The sequence below is a fragment of the Papilio machaon genome, chromosome 20 (genome assembly GCF_912999745.1).
Source record: "Papilio machaon chromosome 20, ilPapMach1.1, whole genome shotgun sequence".
NCBI lineage: Eukaryota > Metazoa > Arthropoda > Insecta > Lepidoptera > Papilionidae > Papilio > Papilio machaon.
Window position 1 is genome coordinate 7,054,781 of NC_060005.1, and position 18,633 is coordinate 7,073,413.

The 18,633-nt window shown below is 35.5% G+C and overlaps 1 protein-coding gene across 1 annotated transcript in view; it reads right to left on the bottom strand.

The window, feature by feature from the left end:
• LOC106711470 (hemicentin-1) overlaps nt 1-1,838 on the bottom strand; it is a 75,715-nt gene extending 73,877 nt beyond the window's left edge. The window contains exon 1 of the mRNA XM_014503787.2: nt 1,772-1,838. Coding sequence (XP_014359273.1) covers nt 1,772-1,835 — 64 coding nt within the window. The 5' untranslated portion in view covers nt 1,836-1,838. The remainder of the gene's footprint in view (nt 1-1,771) is intronic.
• Between the last annotated feature and the right edge of the window lie 16,795 nt (nt 1,839-18,633).

The window sequence follows — 18,633 nt, forward strand, 5'->3', positions numbered from 1 at the left end:
CTTCTTCAGCTCTGCACTGGATTCGCTTTCATATAAATCTTTTGCTCGGAACAAATCTTAATGTAATTAATTTTAGCAAATGGAAATTATAATTTAAAAAATAAATTTCTGAGACATTAAAACCCTTAAGATAGTAAAAAAAAAAACAGTCGAATTGATAACCTCCTTCGTTTTGAAGTCGGCTAAAAAACAAGGTTTGGGCCTCGAGCACTGTTGCACTTAAGTTTTTTACTTATCTTGCAAATTTTTTCTTTATATTAAATTATTTGACGGCCAAAGTTACTACTGCACACATAAGCTACCTTCCTTTAAAGGTCTACTCAAAATAGATCATGCAGTTTCAGACTTTACACGTAACAAACGCGGATCTCGGACTGTCTCGTTGATGAGCAATGACAGAAAACAATCAATATCAAAGTAGGTAAGTCGTAAAATGAAAAAAATCATCTGTTATTTAATCTTTAAAGGTGAGTTTCGTATATAGGTTAATGATTTCAACGACTTGGGAACTGAGGCCGCAGCAGCACGCAGAACTTACTAGTAGATCGTCAAAAGAAGGCAATTAGACAGCGAACAGCAGAAATTTTGAGGACTGAATTAAACACTAAATTAAAGATAAACCAGTCGAAAGTATCGTCAGTAGCGGCGAGCGGAGCTGAGAGCAGCGTTCCCTATCTCACAACTAAAAGCGTTCTGCACTCCCTTTGTTTTATTTTTCAAACGGAATAACTTATGTATCGCTGAGGTTTTAGAGGGAATATTTGAGTGTGATTCTGAATGAGAAATTGTTCTACGTAGTGAAATGCTATGTATTATGCATGTTCTTTGTAAATGAATGGGGGTTTTGTGCTAAAGGGTTGCGGAGAGAATATTTGTGGTTGCGCTTATTCCGTTTTAAAGACAGATACCGTTGGATGGAAAATCTGTATCTACTCTGCACATGGCACCAGACAACATACAATTGTTGATTTTTTATATTACAAGGTGCCAAATGAGCGTGCCATCACGCAATTTCGTCGAAATAGCGAAGCGACTGCTGGCCACAGACAACTGTAATTGCAGATGTGTTGCTTACTTTCCACCATTTGCTTATAACTTACTACACGTGCACTCAAATTAGGCCTCCGACACGCGCACTCGTCAGACTGTACGCGGAATTACTTCCACTTCACGTCTGTCTTCTGTTTGGTCGTGATATTTCACTGGTCGAGCCATATCGTCAAGTTACTTCTACAGTAAATTGGTATATCGTCGTAGAATCAAAATATTTTACTCATGTATATTTTGAGTATTTTCATCACTTAGATGCCTTTCACCCTGTGCAAACATAAATGTATACATTTTCCACTTTTAATAAACTTACACGCGATCCGTCTCAGTCACCTTTTTAAAGTATTGCATATTTTGAGCGTTCTCTGGAGCAACGCGAAATGTTTTGATTTATGTACTCGGATATAACGTGCTTGCGCTTATGTACATAGGTACTTTACAATATTATTTCCATATTGTGGAAAATTATGCCTCTCTATGAGGTAAGTTCTCGGAACTGACATGTGAGTCGAGGAACTAAATGAACTTTGAAGTTTGTACATATCACTATTTCTTTATAACTGAAATCTGAATCCCTTTAAGATAATAAGGAGATGCAACTCAACCGATTGCAGTACAATATAGTAAAATGTCCTATATGTAAATGAACGACGTTGTTTATTTTCTGCATTACACTAAATTAAAGAAAAAAATTAACAAACATTTTGTGCAAAGTACTTACCCCCGCTGGCTAGAGAAGCGGCGGCGAATAGGCAGAGGCAGTGGCAGGCTAGAGAGAGCAACATGTTGTGTCCGGCGCGGGCTCGCGGCCGCCCGCTCACGCCCGCGCGCCCGCCGGGCATTGCTGGTATACGCCGCCGGGCACCGAGCGCATCGCACACGCACCACACCCCCACATGGGTTTCACATTCTCTCTCGGCACTCCAAGTATACTCCAATCTGTAAATAAAGTTTATATGTAACTTTTATATACATATCTCGGTATACCAGACAAGCGACAAACGCGATGAGACGCGAGGCGTTGCAATAATAGTAACAGTAATACCACAGAGGAATGCAAACATCGTAAACATAGCTTTAATTGAAAGATTCATCAAAAATGTTGTATTATTTTTTAACAAAATACGTCGAAAACTCAGAATCAAAATTCAACTCTACTAATACTTTGCTTGCAAAGTAAAATAAACTGGCCTATATATACCTTATATTTACAGAGAAAATGGAAAAATTCGTTCATATTTTTATTATATTGGGAGCATAATATTTACCTTACTTTTTACAAACTTCAAACAGAATCCATGTGTCTGTATGAATAAAAATAAAAGCACAAAGCAAAGAAAAATATGTGTAAAAAATCTGCATATCGGAACTCGCTCGCGAGGAATGTGGCATTGCCCCGCCTGCTCCCGCAGCGCTCAGTGTCGACCCTTTCATTACATCGAACGTAACGCGAATCCCATTTCAAAATTACGGAATAAAATCTTACTTCTCACTATTATTAGTATTATAAATGCAAAAGTTTGGATGGATTTTTGTTATCACGAAATTCGAAAAGGTGTGGACGAAATTTTGATAGACTACTTATTACATTTTTAATTCAATTTACATTACAACAAAACATTAACTCACACACGTAACCTGGAGAAGTAAGCAGAGACCACGGACCTCCAGTTGGGGCGGTCCTGACACACCTCACTCGCTTCTACATTCATACATCAAATAAAAACATAAATCAATAACTATATTAGTAATGATTTTCAATAATAAAACTAAATTACATCATTATTAAAGTATATAGAAAAAAGCTACAGTTACCGATTCATAGAGCCCTATCGTAGCTAAATTCAAATACAATTTCTAACAAATATAAGTAGCCAAATAACATTAAGTTTGAGTTATCAGTGGTATATCTTAGAGGTCATTATGTCAAATCAAAATGATAAGGAAACAAAAGGCGATCCCGTAGCCGCGCCGCGGTCGCTAGCCAAGGGCGCCAAAGTGTCGTCTCGGAGAGGCCGCGACACTCCGGCCAGTTTAGTTTGGCTCCGATCCAAACATCGAGTGCGGCACTCGCTTTCGCCACTATATCTACTAAGGTACTGAGGCTCTCCACATTTTTCACGACCTCGCTAATTTAATGATCCCTCATTATGTCAGACGACCTTTCTAGTGCCGGCTTCCTAATGAGGAATCTTTTTTCTAAATATCTTCTTAAAGTATAACATCTTTAATTTATTACGTAGTTGTTGACGTATCTATGGTAATTGAATTCCTGACATACTCTAATGATAACAATTTTTCAGTGTTTAGTGATTACGTGAGATTCCAGTCTTTCAGTAAAGGTTTTGTTCGTTATGCAGACTTTGTAGGTAAGTAAGGAGTCTTACGAAAGTGTACTCGAACGTAGATAATGCAGACGATGAACTGGCAACTGTCATTGGCAGCTCGACAGTTATGAAACTAATAAGCTATTCGTGCGTTCCGAGAGACGGATTCCATCGGAGTGCATCGAAGCTAATAATGTGCACGTGCCAAATATGGCTACAATGTGGGTCAATGGATTGACGTTTCCCTATAATGTGTACAGTTGGGACTGCATTTGGAATTTTAGTGTTATTATCATCTACTAGCACGTGTCGCGTGTAAATACATACTAAGTTTGCTTACTGAATTACATTTAATAATAATAATAAGCCTTTATTTCATGATAGTTTCATACATTATATGTTTAAATTAAAATTAACAAGTTAAATTAAAGAAACAGTCATGACCCCTGTTGGGTATAGGCCTCCTCCATTTTTCTCCATTTTTCCCTATCTGTTGCCGTTTTACACCAGGATTTTCCTGCTACTTTTATTATGTCGTCTGACCATCGGGCTTTGGGTCGTCCTCTCGTTCTCACGCCTTTTACCGGGCCAGACCATAGGGTTGCTTGCTTTGTCCATCTGTTGTCTTTTGCGCGCATCACGTGTCCCGCCCATTTCCACTTAAGGCGCTGCGCTTGGTGTACTGCGTCTATTATTTTTGTTTTCTGTCTGATAGATTGACTGTTTTGTTTATCTATAAGTTTAATGCCTAAGATGCTTCTCTCCATCGCTCTTTGGCAAGATCGTATTTTGGAAATCGTATATCGGTTAAATAGCCAAGTTTGGGAGCCATATAATAGGCATGGAAGTATATTCGAGTCCATTACTTTTTTCTTTAGTCCTAGTGATAGTTTGGATTTTAAAATTTCTTTATGCGCCCAAAATTTTCTCCAAGTCAAATTAATTCGCCGATCGATTTCATCTTTGTGCCTTGTATTCTTTAGTGAAATTTGTTTCCCGAGGTAAACGTAATCTTCTACGTATTCAATAGGTGTTTGGTTTATTATTATGGGGTTCTTTATGCTGTTAGTAGATATTTTTGTTTTAGAGGTGTTTAGATGTAAGCCGATGTTTTCACTAGCGAAACTCAATTCTTTCAGCATTTCTTCTATTGTTTGTGATGTTCTTGCAAAAATTATTATATCGTCCGCGAATCTCAGGTTGCTTAAGTAGTTTCCATCTATGTTTATTCCTTTTCTATCCCATTTCAAATCTTTCATTATATTTTGTAAGACTGCTATAAAAAGTCTTGGTGATAACGGGTCTCCTTGTTTCACACCTTTGCTTATCTTGAATTCTGAACCTAAGCGATCGAGCTTTACTCTACTTGTACTTTTTCTATAGATATCTTTTATAATATTAATGTATATGTTCGGTACGTTTTGTTGTTCTAGAGATTCCCAAATACTTTCGTGTGAAATTGAGTCGAAGGCTTTTGTGTAGTCTACGTATGCAACATATAGTGGCTCATTAAATTCGCAATATTTTTCTATAATTTGTTCTAATGTATGGATATGGTCGATGGTTGAGTATCCTTGTCGGAAGCCTGCTTGTTCTGCAGGTTGGCACTTCTCTATTATTGGTTGCAGCCTTTTTTCCAAACACATTGCAAATAATTTGTATATTGTTGGGAGCAAGCTGATAGGTCGGTAGTTGTTTATATCCGATGGATCACCTTTTTTGTACAAGACAATTATTTGTGATCTTGCCCAATTCTTAGGTATTTCTTGCGTTTCCAATACTTTGTTAAATAAATTTGTAAGAGGAACAACGAGTAAGTGTCGCCCTAGCTTTATGGCCTCGTTAGGTATATTGTCTGGACCTGGGCTTTTTTCGTTTTTCAGTTTTTTTTTTTTTTCGTTTATTTCTTCGATACTAAAGGGTGTTTCTATAGTTTGTTCCCTACTTTCTTTGGTTTCTTTATATTTTCTTTGTTCGTAGGTGTTTTGTTTTTTTTCGTATAGTGTCTTGTAGAAATCTGTAGCAATGTTTAGTAAGTCTTTCCTTGTCTGGTTTGCCGAACTTTTTTGTCCTTTTAATGTTGGTATCCAGGCTTTTTCAGTCTGCAGTTGTTTGTACGCTTTTCTTTGATTTCCAGAATTTAGTAAATGCTTTTCAATAATTTCCATTCTATGGTTTTCACAATCTTTTTTGAGTTGTTTGTCTATAGTTTTATAGAGAGATGAGAGTTCTTTTTTCTCTGTCTTGGTCTTATAAGGTTTGTGTTGTAGAGTTATGCGTTTATTTATAAGATTCATAGTCTTTTCTGATATTATTTTTTTCTTTTCTCTTTTGGTATTTATTGAATTAAGACTTTCAGTTATTGCTGTTTCAATTTTTTTATAATAGTTTTCTACGTTATCTATATTTTTCCAGTTTGTAGTATTTAATTTTGCTTTCAACGCGGACCGGTAGGTTTTTTGGTTTGGTTCGAACGAGAGGTTTATTGGTATTGTACTGTAGGTTTTTCTGCTTTTCTTTTGTTTCTCTAGAGTAATTGTTCCTCTTAAAAGTCTATGATCGCTTGGAAATACGGTGTTATTTAAGATTTCTATATTGGTAAAGAGTTTTGGTCTATTGCTTAATATATAGTCGATTTGATTTTTATGTTGTTTATTTGGAGAGATCCATGTCCATAGGTTTTTTATTTTTTTATGGAATATTGTATTTATTATAGTTAGGTTATGGAAAGACGCGTATTCGATTAGTTTGTCGCCCCTTTGGTTTCTTTTTAGCCGACTTCAAAAAGAAGGAGGTTATCAATTCGACTGTATTTTTTTTTTTTTTATGTGTGTTACCGCGAAACTCGGCCCCTGGTGGTCCGATTTTGATAAAAATTATTTTAATCGAAAGGAAGTGCTTGCAGGTGGGTCCCATTTTTTTGTTTTTTTTTTTAAATAACTAGAAGACTAGTAGATTTTGAATATAGCTTCAAAATTTGTTGCGGAAATTAGGGACATTTTTGCTTTCAGCGCTTACGTAGGCTAAACTATAGGACCTACATAAAAATGATGTATGGCGAATTGTAGCTCTTTAAATGTGCTAAATAAAAGTCCGCGATAGCATATATCTATCTTTTATAGTTTTCTCACAATAACCATTTTTTTCTTTAGAAACATTAATTAAATTCATGCCCTATTTCCGACGCTATTATTCAAGTTCAGTATTAACCCTTATGTAAATAAATATGTTCATTATCAAGAGAATTTAATGTAGATTATATTTGCAATGGAAACTATATCATTCTGTCTAATAGTTTAGGAGATATCGTAAGAATAAAATTACGCGGAAACGAAAAATGCTACATCGCGTTACAATGAATAGCACAAATTTGCTTTCTGGGCTTACGTAGGTCAAACTATATGACCTACATTAAAATGATGTATCGAGTAATTATAGATCCTTAAATTTGCTAAATAAAAGTCTCAGGTGGCATATATCTATCATCTATGGATGTCTCACAAAAACCATGTTATTATGAACAAACTTCGATTAAATTGCACACGAAAAACAGCGTCGTAAGCTTACGGCGCTATTATATTATATTCGATATGAATCCTTATCCAAATAAATATGTTTGATGGCTAGAGTATTAAATACAGATTACATTAGCCTTTAAACTATGTAATTCTGATCAATAGTTTGGAAGATATTAAATTATTAAAAACTACGCGCATTCGAAAAATGCTACTGCGGCGCGCGGCTGGACAAAATTAAAGGCACGCTACGATGTATTAGTTCGTTAATTTTCAATTTGTATACCGATTTTGATAATTATTTCATTGTTTAAAGGATAAGTGGTTATCTGGTGTATTCTAAATTAGTTTTTGAATTGAAGTACACACATATTAAATAGGAAAGTCCTTTTCTTTATTTGTCTTATTTATGTCCTTATACGTATTAAGGAAATTTGTAATTAAACTTCAAATTCACTAAAAATTGAGAAATAAAACAAACATTTTAAGAAAAAAAAATAGCCGACTTCAAAACAAAAAAAACTAGCTCAAACAAAATGCGCTCAAAAGTAACTTAAAAAAAAACAATTTCAAACAAAATGCACTCAAAAGTAACGTAAAAAAACAATTTCAAACAAAATGCACTCAAAAGTAACGTAAAAAAAACAATTTCAAACAAAATTCACTCAAAAGTAACATAAAAAACAATTTCAAACAAAATGCATTCAAAAGTACCATAAAAAACAATCTCGAACAAAATACACTAAAAAGAAACAAAATAATGTCATGAAAACTTCTTTCTTTCTTTCTTCTCTCTTTCAAAAACCCTCTAAACTCTAAAGAAAGTTCTCTTCTTTCTTGTAACATGTCTATATTGTATAATTATTGTTATTTTGGAGTCGGTTTCGGCCTAAGTAGGGACATAAACGTAAGTATGTCTAATACATCTCAAATATAAAATGTCACCTATTTACTTCGGCCGACACCGACTGCGAAATAACAATAATTATACAATATAGACATGTTACAAGAAAGAAGAGAACTTTCTTTAGAGTTTAGAGGGTTTTTGAAAGAGAGAAGAAAGAAAGAAAGAAGTTTTCATGACATTATTTTGTTTCTTTTTAGTGTATTTTGTTCGAGATTGTTTTTTATGGTACTTTTGAATGCATTTTGTTTGAAATTGTTTTTTATGTTACTTTTGAGTGAATTTTGTTTGAAATTGTTTTTTTTACGTTACTTTTGAGTGCATTTTTTCCATAACAGGTTGGGCCCATGATTATTTCTTCTCCTTTTTTTCGCTCACCTATCTTTGCATTCAGATCTCCTAATAGTATAATTTTTTCGCTCGAAAGGTTTCGAGCTTTTTCTAGTTGTTCATAGAATTCATTCATTTCTTCTTCTGACGCATCTGTTGTTGGTGCGTAGGCCTGAATAATGGAAAATTTTGTTGCATCGAATTTCATATTTAACAGACATACTCTTTCGGATATTCCCCTATAACTTTCCACGTTGTTTTTGTGTTCTTTTTTTATCAGAAAACCAACACCGTATAGGCCATTTGTCTCACCAGTGTGACAGAATATATGGGTGTCGTCTTCTAAAATGTTATTGCCACGTCTTCTTACTTCTGCTAGCCCTATTATATCATGTTTAATTTTCTCTAGGGAATGTTTGAGAAGTATCATTCTTTCAGGTGAAAGTAAAGATCTTACATTGTATGTACATATGTACAATTTTCGGCGTAATGGAGGGTTGCGGTCTAGGTCTCCCGCGGTGACCAACCGTGATGGGAGATCGTGAGAGGAGGGCCTTGGTTGCTACTGTGTAGTAAATTTAGAGCAATGAGCTTGCGGAGATGTAGTTGCCGGTTTTTTCATAATGAAGTGGTCTATTTTGTTTGTTTTGTTAATTTTTGCGGGTTGTTTTTGTTTCAATTTTTCTTTTGTGTTAGTCTCTGGCGATTCCGACAAATTCCTTTTTTTGCTTTTGTTTTGTTGATCTTCTTTTTCATTGAGTATAATTAATTTATCGTACTTTAAAATAGCTTTTATTACATTTACTATTGTAAAATAATGATATCCTAGTGATATTCGCTTGTTCCATTAAATCTTTTTTAAATATCTGTAATGTTCCATTAGGCCCTTCGTACACAAGACTACGTAAATCCCGGTGATTGTAGTCGCTAAGCGACTCATGCAATACGATCTCACGGACACGGACAATACTAAATTGAAAGTAAATCGTAATAAATAATTATTTGCAGAATTGAATAGAATCAGGAAAAGATTTGTTCGTTGGGCGTAGCATAATTTAACAAGCACCTAGCTATAAAAAAGCAGTAAATGTTCGTAAAGCGAAGGCATCGTAAAACAATAATCGAACGATTTGTACATTCGAAACAGAACATTACCTGCCCATAACATTATCGGTGCCATAAAGAACCTCTTTCCCTCGAACCCGTGTAGCGAATGTTGGCAATTTACTTTATTGCAGCCGGAGTACAAATACCAAAAACCCTCGACTTTTAGAATGTGACACTTCGCGTTGCTAAGAAAGACTTGTTTTCATTATAGAACACCTTTGAAAAATGGTACGCTATTTCGTGTAAGGTCAGCGAACTATTACAATATTTTTATTTCATTGATGATAATTACTTTTGAATTTTACGTTCAAAACTATTTAATTTTGTGGAGTATTTTGATTTTTTATTACATGAATGAGTCCATACAACGTTGTAATAATGGATTAAACAAGAAAGGGCATTAGTAAAGTACTTCATTATCATAGATACAATCAATTGAATACAACAAAGTGAATGAAGCGAAGTATAACTTTATAAGGGTGGAGACAGCCGTCGCGTCGCACACTCCAATGAAGATGGATGAACAGGAATCCCAAACGCTAATGCTTTATTTTATTCAATGTGATGTAAAAAAGATTTCTTTCCTCGCCCTTAAAGTCCCTCTATTTCTTATTTACTTTATCAGAGTAAGTCAATATATTTCACAATATCTGCAGTCACCATTTCTTTATTGACGTACGTAGGTATGTAAGCTTGATTTATAACTAGGCTATAGTTATAATCTTGACAAAGTACATATGTATTTGCCACACTGTACTAATGTTGATAGATGTTTGACTTTGTCACGGTCATTAAAACAATAGGTTCGTAGTCTGTGGCCAGCGTCATAGCGCTGTCACGCGCCATCCGTCGGTAACCTCTCGAGCCCGCTCTAATCTTACGCCAGATTACAATCCCTTCTATTTGTACATAAAGTGGGCGGCCATTAGTTTGGAGAGTCTTGTGATTAAATCGATTCCTGAGTGAATCGAGCACTAATCCGACCCGACTCGTATCTTACCCACTCTCACTCCCTTTCAATTATTTCTTCTCCAATTTTCAGGATAAAGATAATCTTATTGAATTTGATCTTAGACCTAACTCAAATATCTTTATAGCCTTAATGTTGGAATTACAATGTTTAAATACTGATTGAAATTTACTCGCGGCCCTTAGAAAATTTATAGGCTTCAATTAGGCTTCAATTACTTGGGATCGGACAAGAGTCTATATTTATAAAACAAGTATTTGAATTGTATCCACTTCTCTGAGAGATAAACTATATTTTGTAAGTTTATTCTATTCTCGTAATTTTGTTTAAACTTTGTGTTTGAAATCCACTTAATGTATTTAAACATATCTTTAAGTAACTTCTTAGAACTACTTATTCAAAAATATGAACGTTGAATCTCCGAAATAACTGTTCAATAAATCGGATTGGCAAGGTGAAAATAAGTGGTATAAATTCTGCGAGTGGCACTGAATCAATCATTCTTCGGCTACATGTTATCATCCCCCACACGAGTGCCAGTTCACAAACTGACAGGGAAAGCTTGCCAAAGAGCGATTATTGTTCGTAGACAGTCGGCACTCGCTCTACATTGATCGCCTTTTGGCACCGACGCCTACGTCTTTTTGTTTAACGTGTCTTCTGTGAAAAGTATTAAATTCTTAAAATGACTTAATAGCCTAATAAAGAAATAGTGAATAACTGAATAAAATATTTGAATTAATTTTAGTGCCGACAAAAGGAAAGGTTTAAGATGTATGAATAACAAAATCGCACTTCTAATATAGGTATAATATACAGTGTAAACTAAGCCCGATGTAACGTCCGATTCCTTAAAACGTCGAAATTGCTTGACATTGGTTGGATTACCTGGCGCATACTCTATTTAAAGTGGAAAATACAGCATTACAAACTATTAAGCTGTAGTTTTTAAATTACTATTTGCCGAAATTGATAGGAACTGCAGCTGTGTACATTTTTCTATTTTGCTTTTGATATTTAGCACGTGTTTTTGTTCCGTACTACTTCACTTCAGTCCTCACCCGCCGCCCCGTGCGCCCTCGCACCGTGCCCTTCAGTTGCGCTTCAGCACTCCGCGCGTCGACATACTTATCATCTTTGACATATATTTTGTACCAACTTTCATATTACAAGTCATCATCATCAAACCAGTCTTTCATTCATCCAACATACAGTCCACACGCTCAACAGTTTTCTACGACTGCGTAGAGAGCGAAGATTCTAAGAAAGTTTGGCTTTTGTCTTGGTATGACAATCATTTGACTTGTCAAGTTGTCATAATTTCAGCTGCTTTCCGGACTGTTAATATGGTAAACTAACGAAATTCCTTGTGTATTTATAAAAAAAAATTATCAATACGAGAAATATTAGTTTTCATAAGATATTTTGGAATAAAAAAAAAATCATAATTTTTTCTTCACTTCATAAAACGTTCACTCTGTATAACGTCGCCAAATGCGCAGTCCCTTCAGTGCCCTTATGTAAAATTTACACTATATTAAAACGTAACTTAAATTTATATAAAATAAATGCTTCCGTTGCAAGTGAGTGTGTTGCCTTTTAACCGAACGGTAACATTATAGAGTGGAGTGTCTCAAGGCAGTATAATGGGGCCGCTCCTCCTGCCTTGTTATCCGAGGCGAGGCCTTTGTTGCGAGCGACCGTGTTACACATGTCTGCCAGTTAGTTGAGTTAGCCGAGCCTCACCTGGAGCGGTCGTTACGCTACAACTCTGTTTGCACCATTAGTTTAACTGAAGTAGAGTTACAAACCACGAGCGGACTCGCTACTATTTCAGATTTGAATCTTGAAAAGTTTGTTGTAGTTTGCTAAGTCGACCGCCTCAGTTTCACTTCCGCAACTTCTCGCTTTGAAGTTTACTTAGTTCTTGTGGGTGCAAAGGTATTCTCTGTAGGTACTCTGGCACTCGTTCAATAAGAAGACACATGATCCAGTTGTATAAACAACATATTTTAAATTTTGTGTTACTTCTTACAACGTAAAAGAACTCGATAAATGTATCAAACATTCAAAATTCGATTCCAGTCCATTGAATGAAACAAAAAGCATTCGCAAGCACTCGTGAGATAGAATAAATAATATTCGAGGCGTGATATAAAAGTCGATGTCAATAATTTATTATTTTCGTTTCCTTTAAAGCGATGCCATTAGCGTCGCGCTGAGTGCTTCTCGTCGCGGCTCAAATTTTCCACTTTAAAAGGGAATTCTATAAAACAACGTCAACGTCGCCTGTTATCTAAATATCTTTTGCCGGCGACGTTTTCATGCCTTCGTCCGAATACTTTTTTATTATTAGTTTTATCTTGGAGCTGAAGAGTTGTATAGTCGAGTGCTCTGGATCTAGATAAAAATTCTTTGTAATAACTAGAATATTTTTTGCTGAAGGAAACAACTTTGCAATGTAAAGAAAAATATTAAAGCACCATAGTGGAATTAAATATGTAGATATGTCATGAAGATTTGAAATTTATTTTTATGAACGACATTTTTGCTGGAAAACTAATACCTAAACAGAAAGAACTACATCATCTGCGCTTGAATAAAATTTTAAATAGCAGTTTTATAGATTGTAAGAGTTCCACGCTGTACGTTTACATGCAGCGATGTTCTATGTAATTCTTTTGTTAAGTCATAATTGTTTAGAGCAGTACTAGTAATAAGAATTATAATGAGCAAACGATTATTTCATTACTTATCGTACAATATAACGGAATCGTAACAGAGTCCTTCATCTGATATGATAAAGAGGAAAGATTTGATTTATATTTTATTTGTTTGTTTGCATTAAATAAACTTCGAAACTACTGAACCGATTTGAAAAATTTTTCACTGTTGAGAAGCTACACTATCCCAGAGTGAAATAGGCTACATTTATTACTAGATTTTTTAACTCTGCGCGGTCGCGATCGAATGCTGGATCAACAAACAACCAACAATTCAAAAGTTTCAAACAAAAGAAATTTTAATAAGAGCTTAATGATAACACAGTGGTTATTAAAGCAACCAAAAAGCATGTTTGAATAGCGTAGTGCGCGTCTTAGAGAACATCAATTAGCAATGGAGGGCTGCTATTGTGTGGGCAGAGGGTTGTCAAGGGACATGCAGGCATTATCACGACTCTTTTTATCCTCATCACTTTTTGCGATCCCTTGTAGGACAAATAGCGAATGGCTAATAATCGTGACTTAAGACTTTTCGAGCTTACCAAAATCTCTGTACTTTCTTAGTAACCTCATTCTCTTCGGATGTGGAATGACTTGTTTTATTGCTTTAATATTGCATCCGGTGATATTTAGATGTAATCTGAATTGAATTAATCTTTATATTTAATATGTTACTAAAAATAATATTGAGTATTTCTCAGTTCTCATATATTTTTTAATTTTGTAAGAAATTCTGTCACATTATGTATTTATTGAAATTATAGATCCAATTTTATTCTCGGCTATTTCCAGAAAAGGTAACTTCGGTAGGAATTGTATAAATATTTCCTATTTGTTTCGCCGATGCCAAAATATTTTAGCGATTGAAAAAATTCCAGACACGTATAGAAGCCGGAAACCTAAAATCTCAGCTTCGTTCGTAAATGAACGAAAGCTTGTTATAAAACGGGATTAAAGGGACGCGCCCGGATTTCACTCGAAATCTTTTTCCTCGCCGTTTTTGGACTGAATTTTGTCGAAATATGTGCAAATAGCAAATAGCTTAAGCTTAGCCAGTGGCCGTAATTAAGTTATTTTTATCATTATTTATAGTATCTTCGCATTAGTGACTGGCGAATTTAAGAGAATGCGCAAAACGGCGATTGCGATGAACGGTCTCGATAAGACCGAGTAAAATCGGCGGCTCGATGGAGCTCTGTTTACTTTTAAATCTTGCTCGCGAAGCAGTCTTATTATCGGGTTTAGTGTTCGTTGCGAATGATAATGTTCCTCCGGGATCTCGCGGCGCATTAATGTAACAATTTAAAAATGTAAAGCGGACCGCGTCTATGCAAATAGCCGCCGGGGATTCACTAGTTTTATTTCTGCAGCAACGAAGATGTTTTCTAAGACAAGAAACCGCAAAATGCTTTCGAATGCAAAACTTTTAAAACGATATCTTTTCTGATAAGACTTTAGAAATTTATTGAATTTTAAATCATGAAAAAATCAAAATCCTTTAAAGCAATAGTTTTAATAATAGTTGAGATCGTTTAAAAATGTTGAATCCAACGATGACCACTCGCAGTACCAGGCTAACAGGAGTGCGGTGTTGTGCGGTCTTCTCACGTAGTTTAATATTCAGGAGTGGCTCAATTAAAAGAACAACACGTTCAGAACACGAACCCGTAAAATGTGCAATATTTGATCCGTGAGGGAAGAGGTGTGGATTTAAAATTGCTACGTGTAATTTAGTTTAACTCTAGCTGTGCACTTCGATATAAGCTGAAACACAACCAAATGTATTTACACGAGGAACCAATGTAATTTCTACAAAATATACCGTCTTTAATACACAGACAAAGTTTAACTGAATGCATACTTTCCAAGGCTATAGTTCACTAAACTTAAATATTTCAACTTCGAGCATCTTAATAGAGTGCCTTTAATAAAGGTGTGATTTAGTATGAGCCGCTGAAATACTATTTATCACTCCCGAGTTGCGTGGAAGCAGGGCTTCCGGAGCGTGGGAAAGGGGAGCTCGGGAATGGCCCAACTTGAGACTTGACTTACAGTTCGTAATTAAAATGCATGCTATTATAGCGGCCGTGACAAATTGCGTTTCTATGTTAACCGCTTTGTTCTGCGGCGCGCTAACAAGCTTCCTTTATCATTCTCTATTCTATTAAATACTCATCTCTCGCACTTGCTTTAAATTGTAAGCAAACAGTGAATAGTTTGACAATGAATGGGGAGGTAAAAGATTCATGAGATTTCGAGACCTGAAATGTTGTAAAGTAAGTCGTGTAATGCAATGTTAAGGACGAAAAACATAGCTTTAATCCATCTGGAAAGCGGTAATGAGCGCCGAACTGTTTTATCAAAGAAACATTGCAGAAGAGAACGCGGAGTCGAAACCGCCTTCACTAACGAGCCCGACAAAGGCGAGCAATTAACAATGCACCGAACACAAACAAACGGCTGCGAACATACAAACAAAAACGTTTTACTTCTCGTTAAATTATTGCGCTTCATAATGCCGTAAATAAAATTGATCGTCATAGAGATCTCATCAACGCCGGCGCCGCCTCGCTGATAATTTGTGAACCTCTTTTGAGTCGTAATTGTCCAATTCTGTTCGCTGCCTCGAACAAAACAGCCGCCTAATATGCTCTTATTAAAAATGAGAATTATTTTTTAAGATGAAGCAATTACGTGAACTCAGCAACCTTAATATTTTCTCAAGTGTAATAAAAGGAAAAATTTTCAGACATAAATTCAGGTGCTTGATGCGTCTCCCGTTTATAATTTGTTTCCCGAAACTGTATACAGCCTTTGCGGTACATTCATCTCATTATGTAGCGTGTACTAGTATGATTATGTTATCGTTGCTTTAGTGTTTTAAATAATATCGACAGATAAACGACAGTAAGGAATTTGCTTCTTTTACTTATTTTATATCAAACGAAACTTGTTACAGAATATGCCCAAACATAATACATAATATATCTTGAACTTTTTTACTAAAGAAAAGCGTAAATCCTTTGTCAAAATTTTATTATAAAATAATTTTCAACTAACAATGTAGCAATTATGTACAAGTAAGAAGAAAAAACTTGAGTCAACACGAAAGGTAACGTTGTTACAAAAGTCGCGTCGTGTTTGCGTTTCAACTCGCGGCAGAATCACAACCTAAGTTGTTACAACTTGTTTTATAAGTAAACCGTTTTCACAAAACTTAAACACATTAGGAAAGTTGAACTTGTATTTAACATCTTATCAAAGTTTCTATATCTCTATATAATTCTAACTAACTTGTGAACTCTCAAAAAGTTTGTAATATTAAGTATTTTACTAGCGCTCTCTATTAACAAACTAATTTATAATTAATAAACATAACGGAAGAAGTAAAACGATTATTTCAAATAAGATTATATGATACGCTTAGAAATTTCCAGACCGAACGTTAAGTTTCCTTCGACTTCGACAAAAAAGGCAGTAAAATTATACGATAACTTTTCTCATGGATTTTCGGTGGGCGAGTTACGGCTGTCGGGTGCGATATAGAGGCGATGGAAGACACAAGCCAGGCCTGTCTGATCGCCGCTTGCTATTCGCTGTTCGCCGACCGAACGTTCGCCGAGCAACTAATACTCAGCTTTATTTGTCGCCAGTCGCGTTATTGGAAACGACGCCTCGTTTTATCGCACGATCTCGGAATTTGTGTTCGGAATTTATTCCACTCTATATTGAGCCTGCGCTGTGTGTTTTGCATGAATAATTCACTTGTGTTTGTACGACCGTGTTTGGATTACGCTGGTCGCTCGTATCGGTTTTAAAATTTGTTTTAAATATTTTTTGCGCTCATTCGAAAAACTATTTGTTGAATGTCATTCACCCGTAATGACATCAATGTCAGGCAATGCCCGGGCAGGCCTCAGTATCTGTGATTCGGAAACTAACTAAGGTTTTCCTACTCAGGCTGAACACACATAATCAGACCAGAGACATTGTGACACTCCCTCCTACAGAATTTAGCATTACACAAATTTTAACGCCTGCATTTCCCTGTATGTGGATTGCACCAACAAACTATTTTGAAACTTAATTATGTCTAATTGTCGCTTTAGTTGTGTATCGAGGATATTATTCCCAGTACAATTATACGATGTAAACAGATGCTGTCGTCTGTTTCGTGAGAAATATATAGGTTTTGATAACAGCAAGTGAATCAATGATAAGAACCGTTGCTGCGGGAATACATTCACTAATACTTGTCGTATAAGTGAAGTGTGATGTCGTCTATGTACGTCATATGGAATGTCACAGATCGCTTTAAGCAAATCCAAACCTTACTACTTAAGCATTAATCACACAATCGCTTACACGTTTAAGATAAGAGAGGCGGGCGCTGTCGCTCTGCGCCCATAGTGTAGAAGAGCCCGGAGCAAATTGTAATTGCTTCTCCACAATATTGTTGCATTTGTTATAGTTTATTTAACAATAATTATATGGAAGCGCATTTTTTCGCTATCAGAAGTATATAATAAAGCTTACAATTCGTGGAACTTTGCCGTCACGAAATAAAATACAAATTTTGCTTTTCTTAAAATTGAAAAATCAAATATGTCTCGTTTGTAGGCGTAGTGCCAAGTCAAACACGTGCTGTCTATTGCCGAACTATGTGCATATTGTATTTAGCAAATATTAATAGTCTTGCCGTTTCTCTAAATATTGATGACTGTAGTCAAGGTGCAGTGTATTATTTGAATTTAGCAAATAAGCGACTATCTATGACTTTAGAGAGATATTTTCTACAGCATTACTTTAGTTTTAAAGTTAAAAATACAATTAAAAAAGGTTTATACTTTGCTAGGTTTTAGTGATGAATGGGATAGAGACTAAAAGCTGAACGTTTATAATTTCACTAAAAGTCCGCCATGTATGTGTATTTCATCGAATAAACGATAATCTCAATACTGGTTGTGGACATGCTTTTAAAATAAAGTTTTATTTCAGTCAGCTGACAAAAGAATCGTGTGATTTAACTTAACTCAAGTAATTTTCTTTCATACGAGTACAACGCATCAATTTATGAAAAATACAATTTACATTAGAAACGTTCTATTGAACATCATACATAAAATGAAGTTTTGCAACACTAATTTAAGTTATTATAACGTAGCTTAGTGTAATAATTCTCCGCAGTGTAGGACAAAGTTGTAACGTATTGGAAAATGATAGGTGTGCGACTATAAAGCGGGCAATACCACCGAAGTAGTTGTGAGCTGCCGCCAGATGGCGAGAATCTATTGATTAAATCCGGCCTGTTGATTATACGTTAATTCACAAACTGTAAGGAAGCCAATGGGTCGCGGCTAAGCTCACTAACGCACTCGATGAATTTAAATCACTTTATACTATCACAAACTAATTAGTCGTAACCGAAGCAGTAATCGCCTGCGATAAATAAAGTGTAGTAACCGAGGTTAAGGAATTAGGCTTCACCGCGACAGAATCGTGTTTAATGTCTCTAAGTCAGACCTCTGAAGCCCTAATGAAGTCCCGCCCGCCCTCGAATTTGCCTTTATAATTAAGCTCAGGGAACGTAATTGAAAGGGACCGTTTTTGATATTTGAACGTCATGTTATCAAAGAGCTCGTGTAGAGTAATGGCAAACGTTGATTCATTTAGTTTATAGTAAAAAGCCTTGTTGCTTGCTAACATT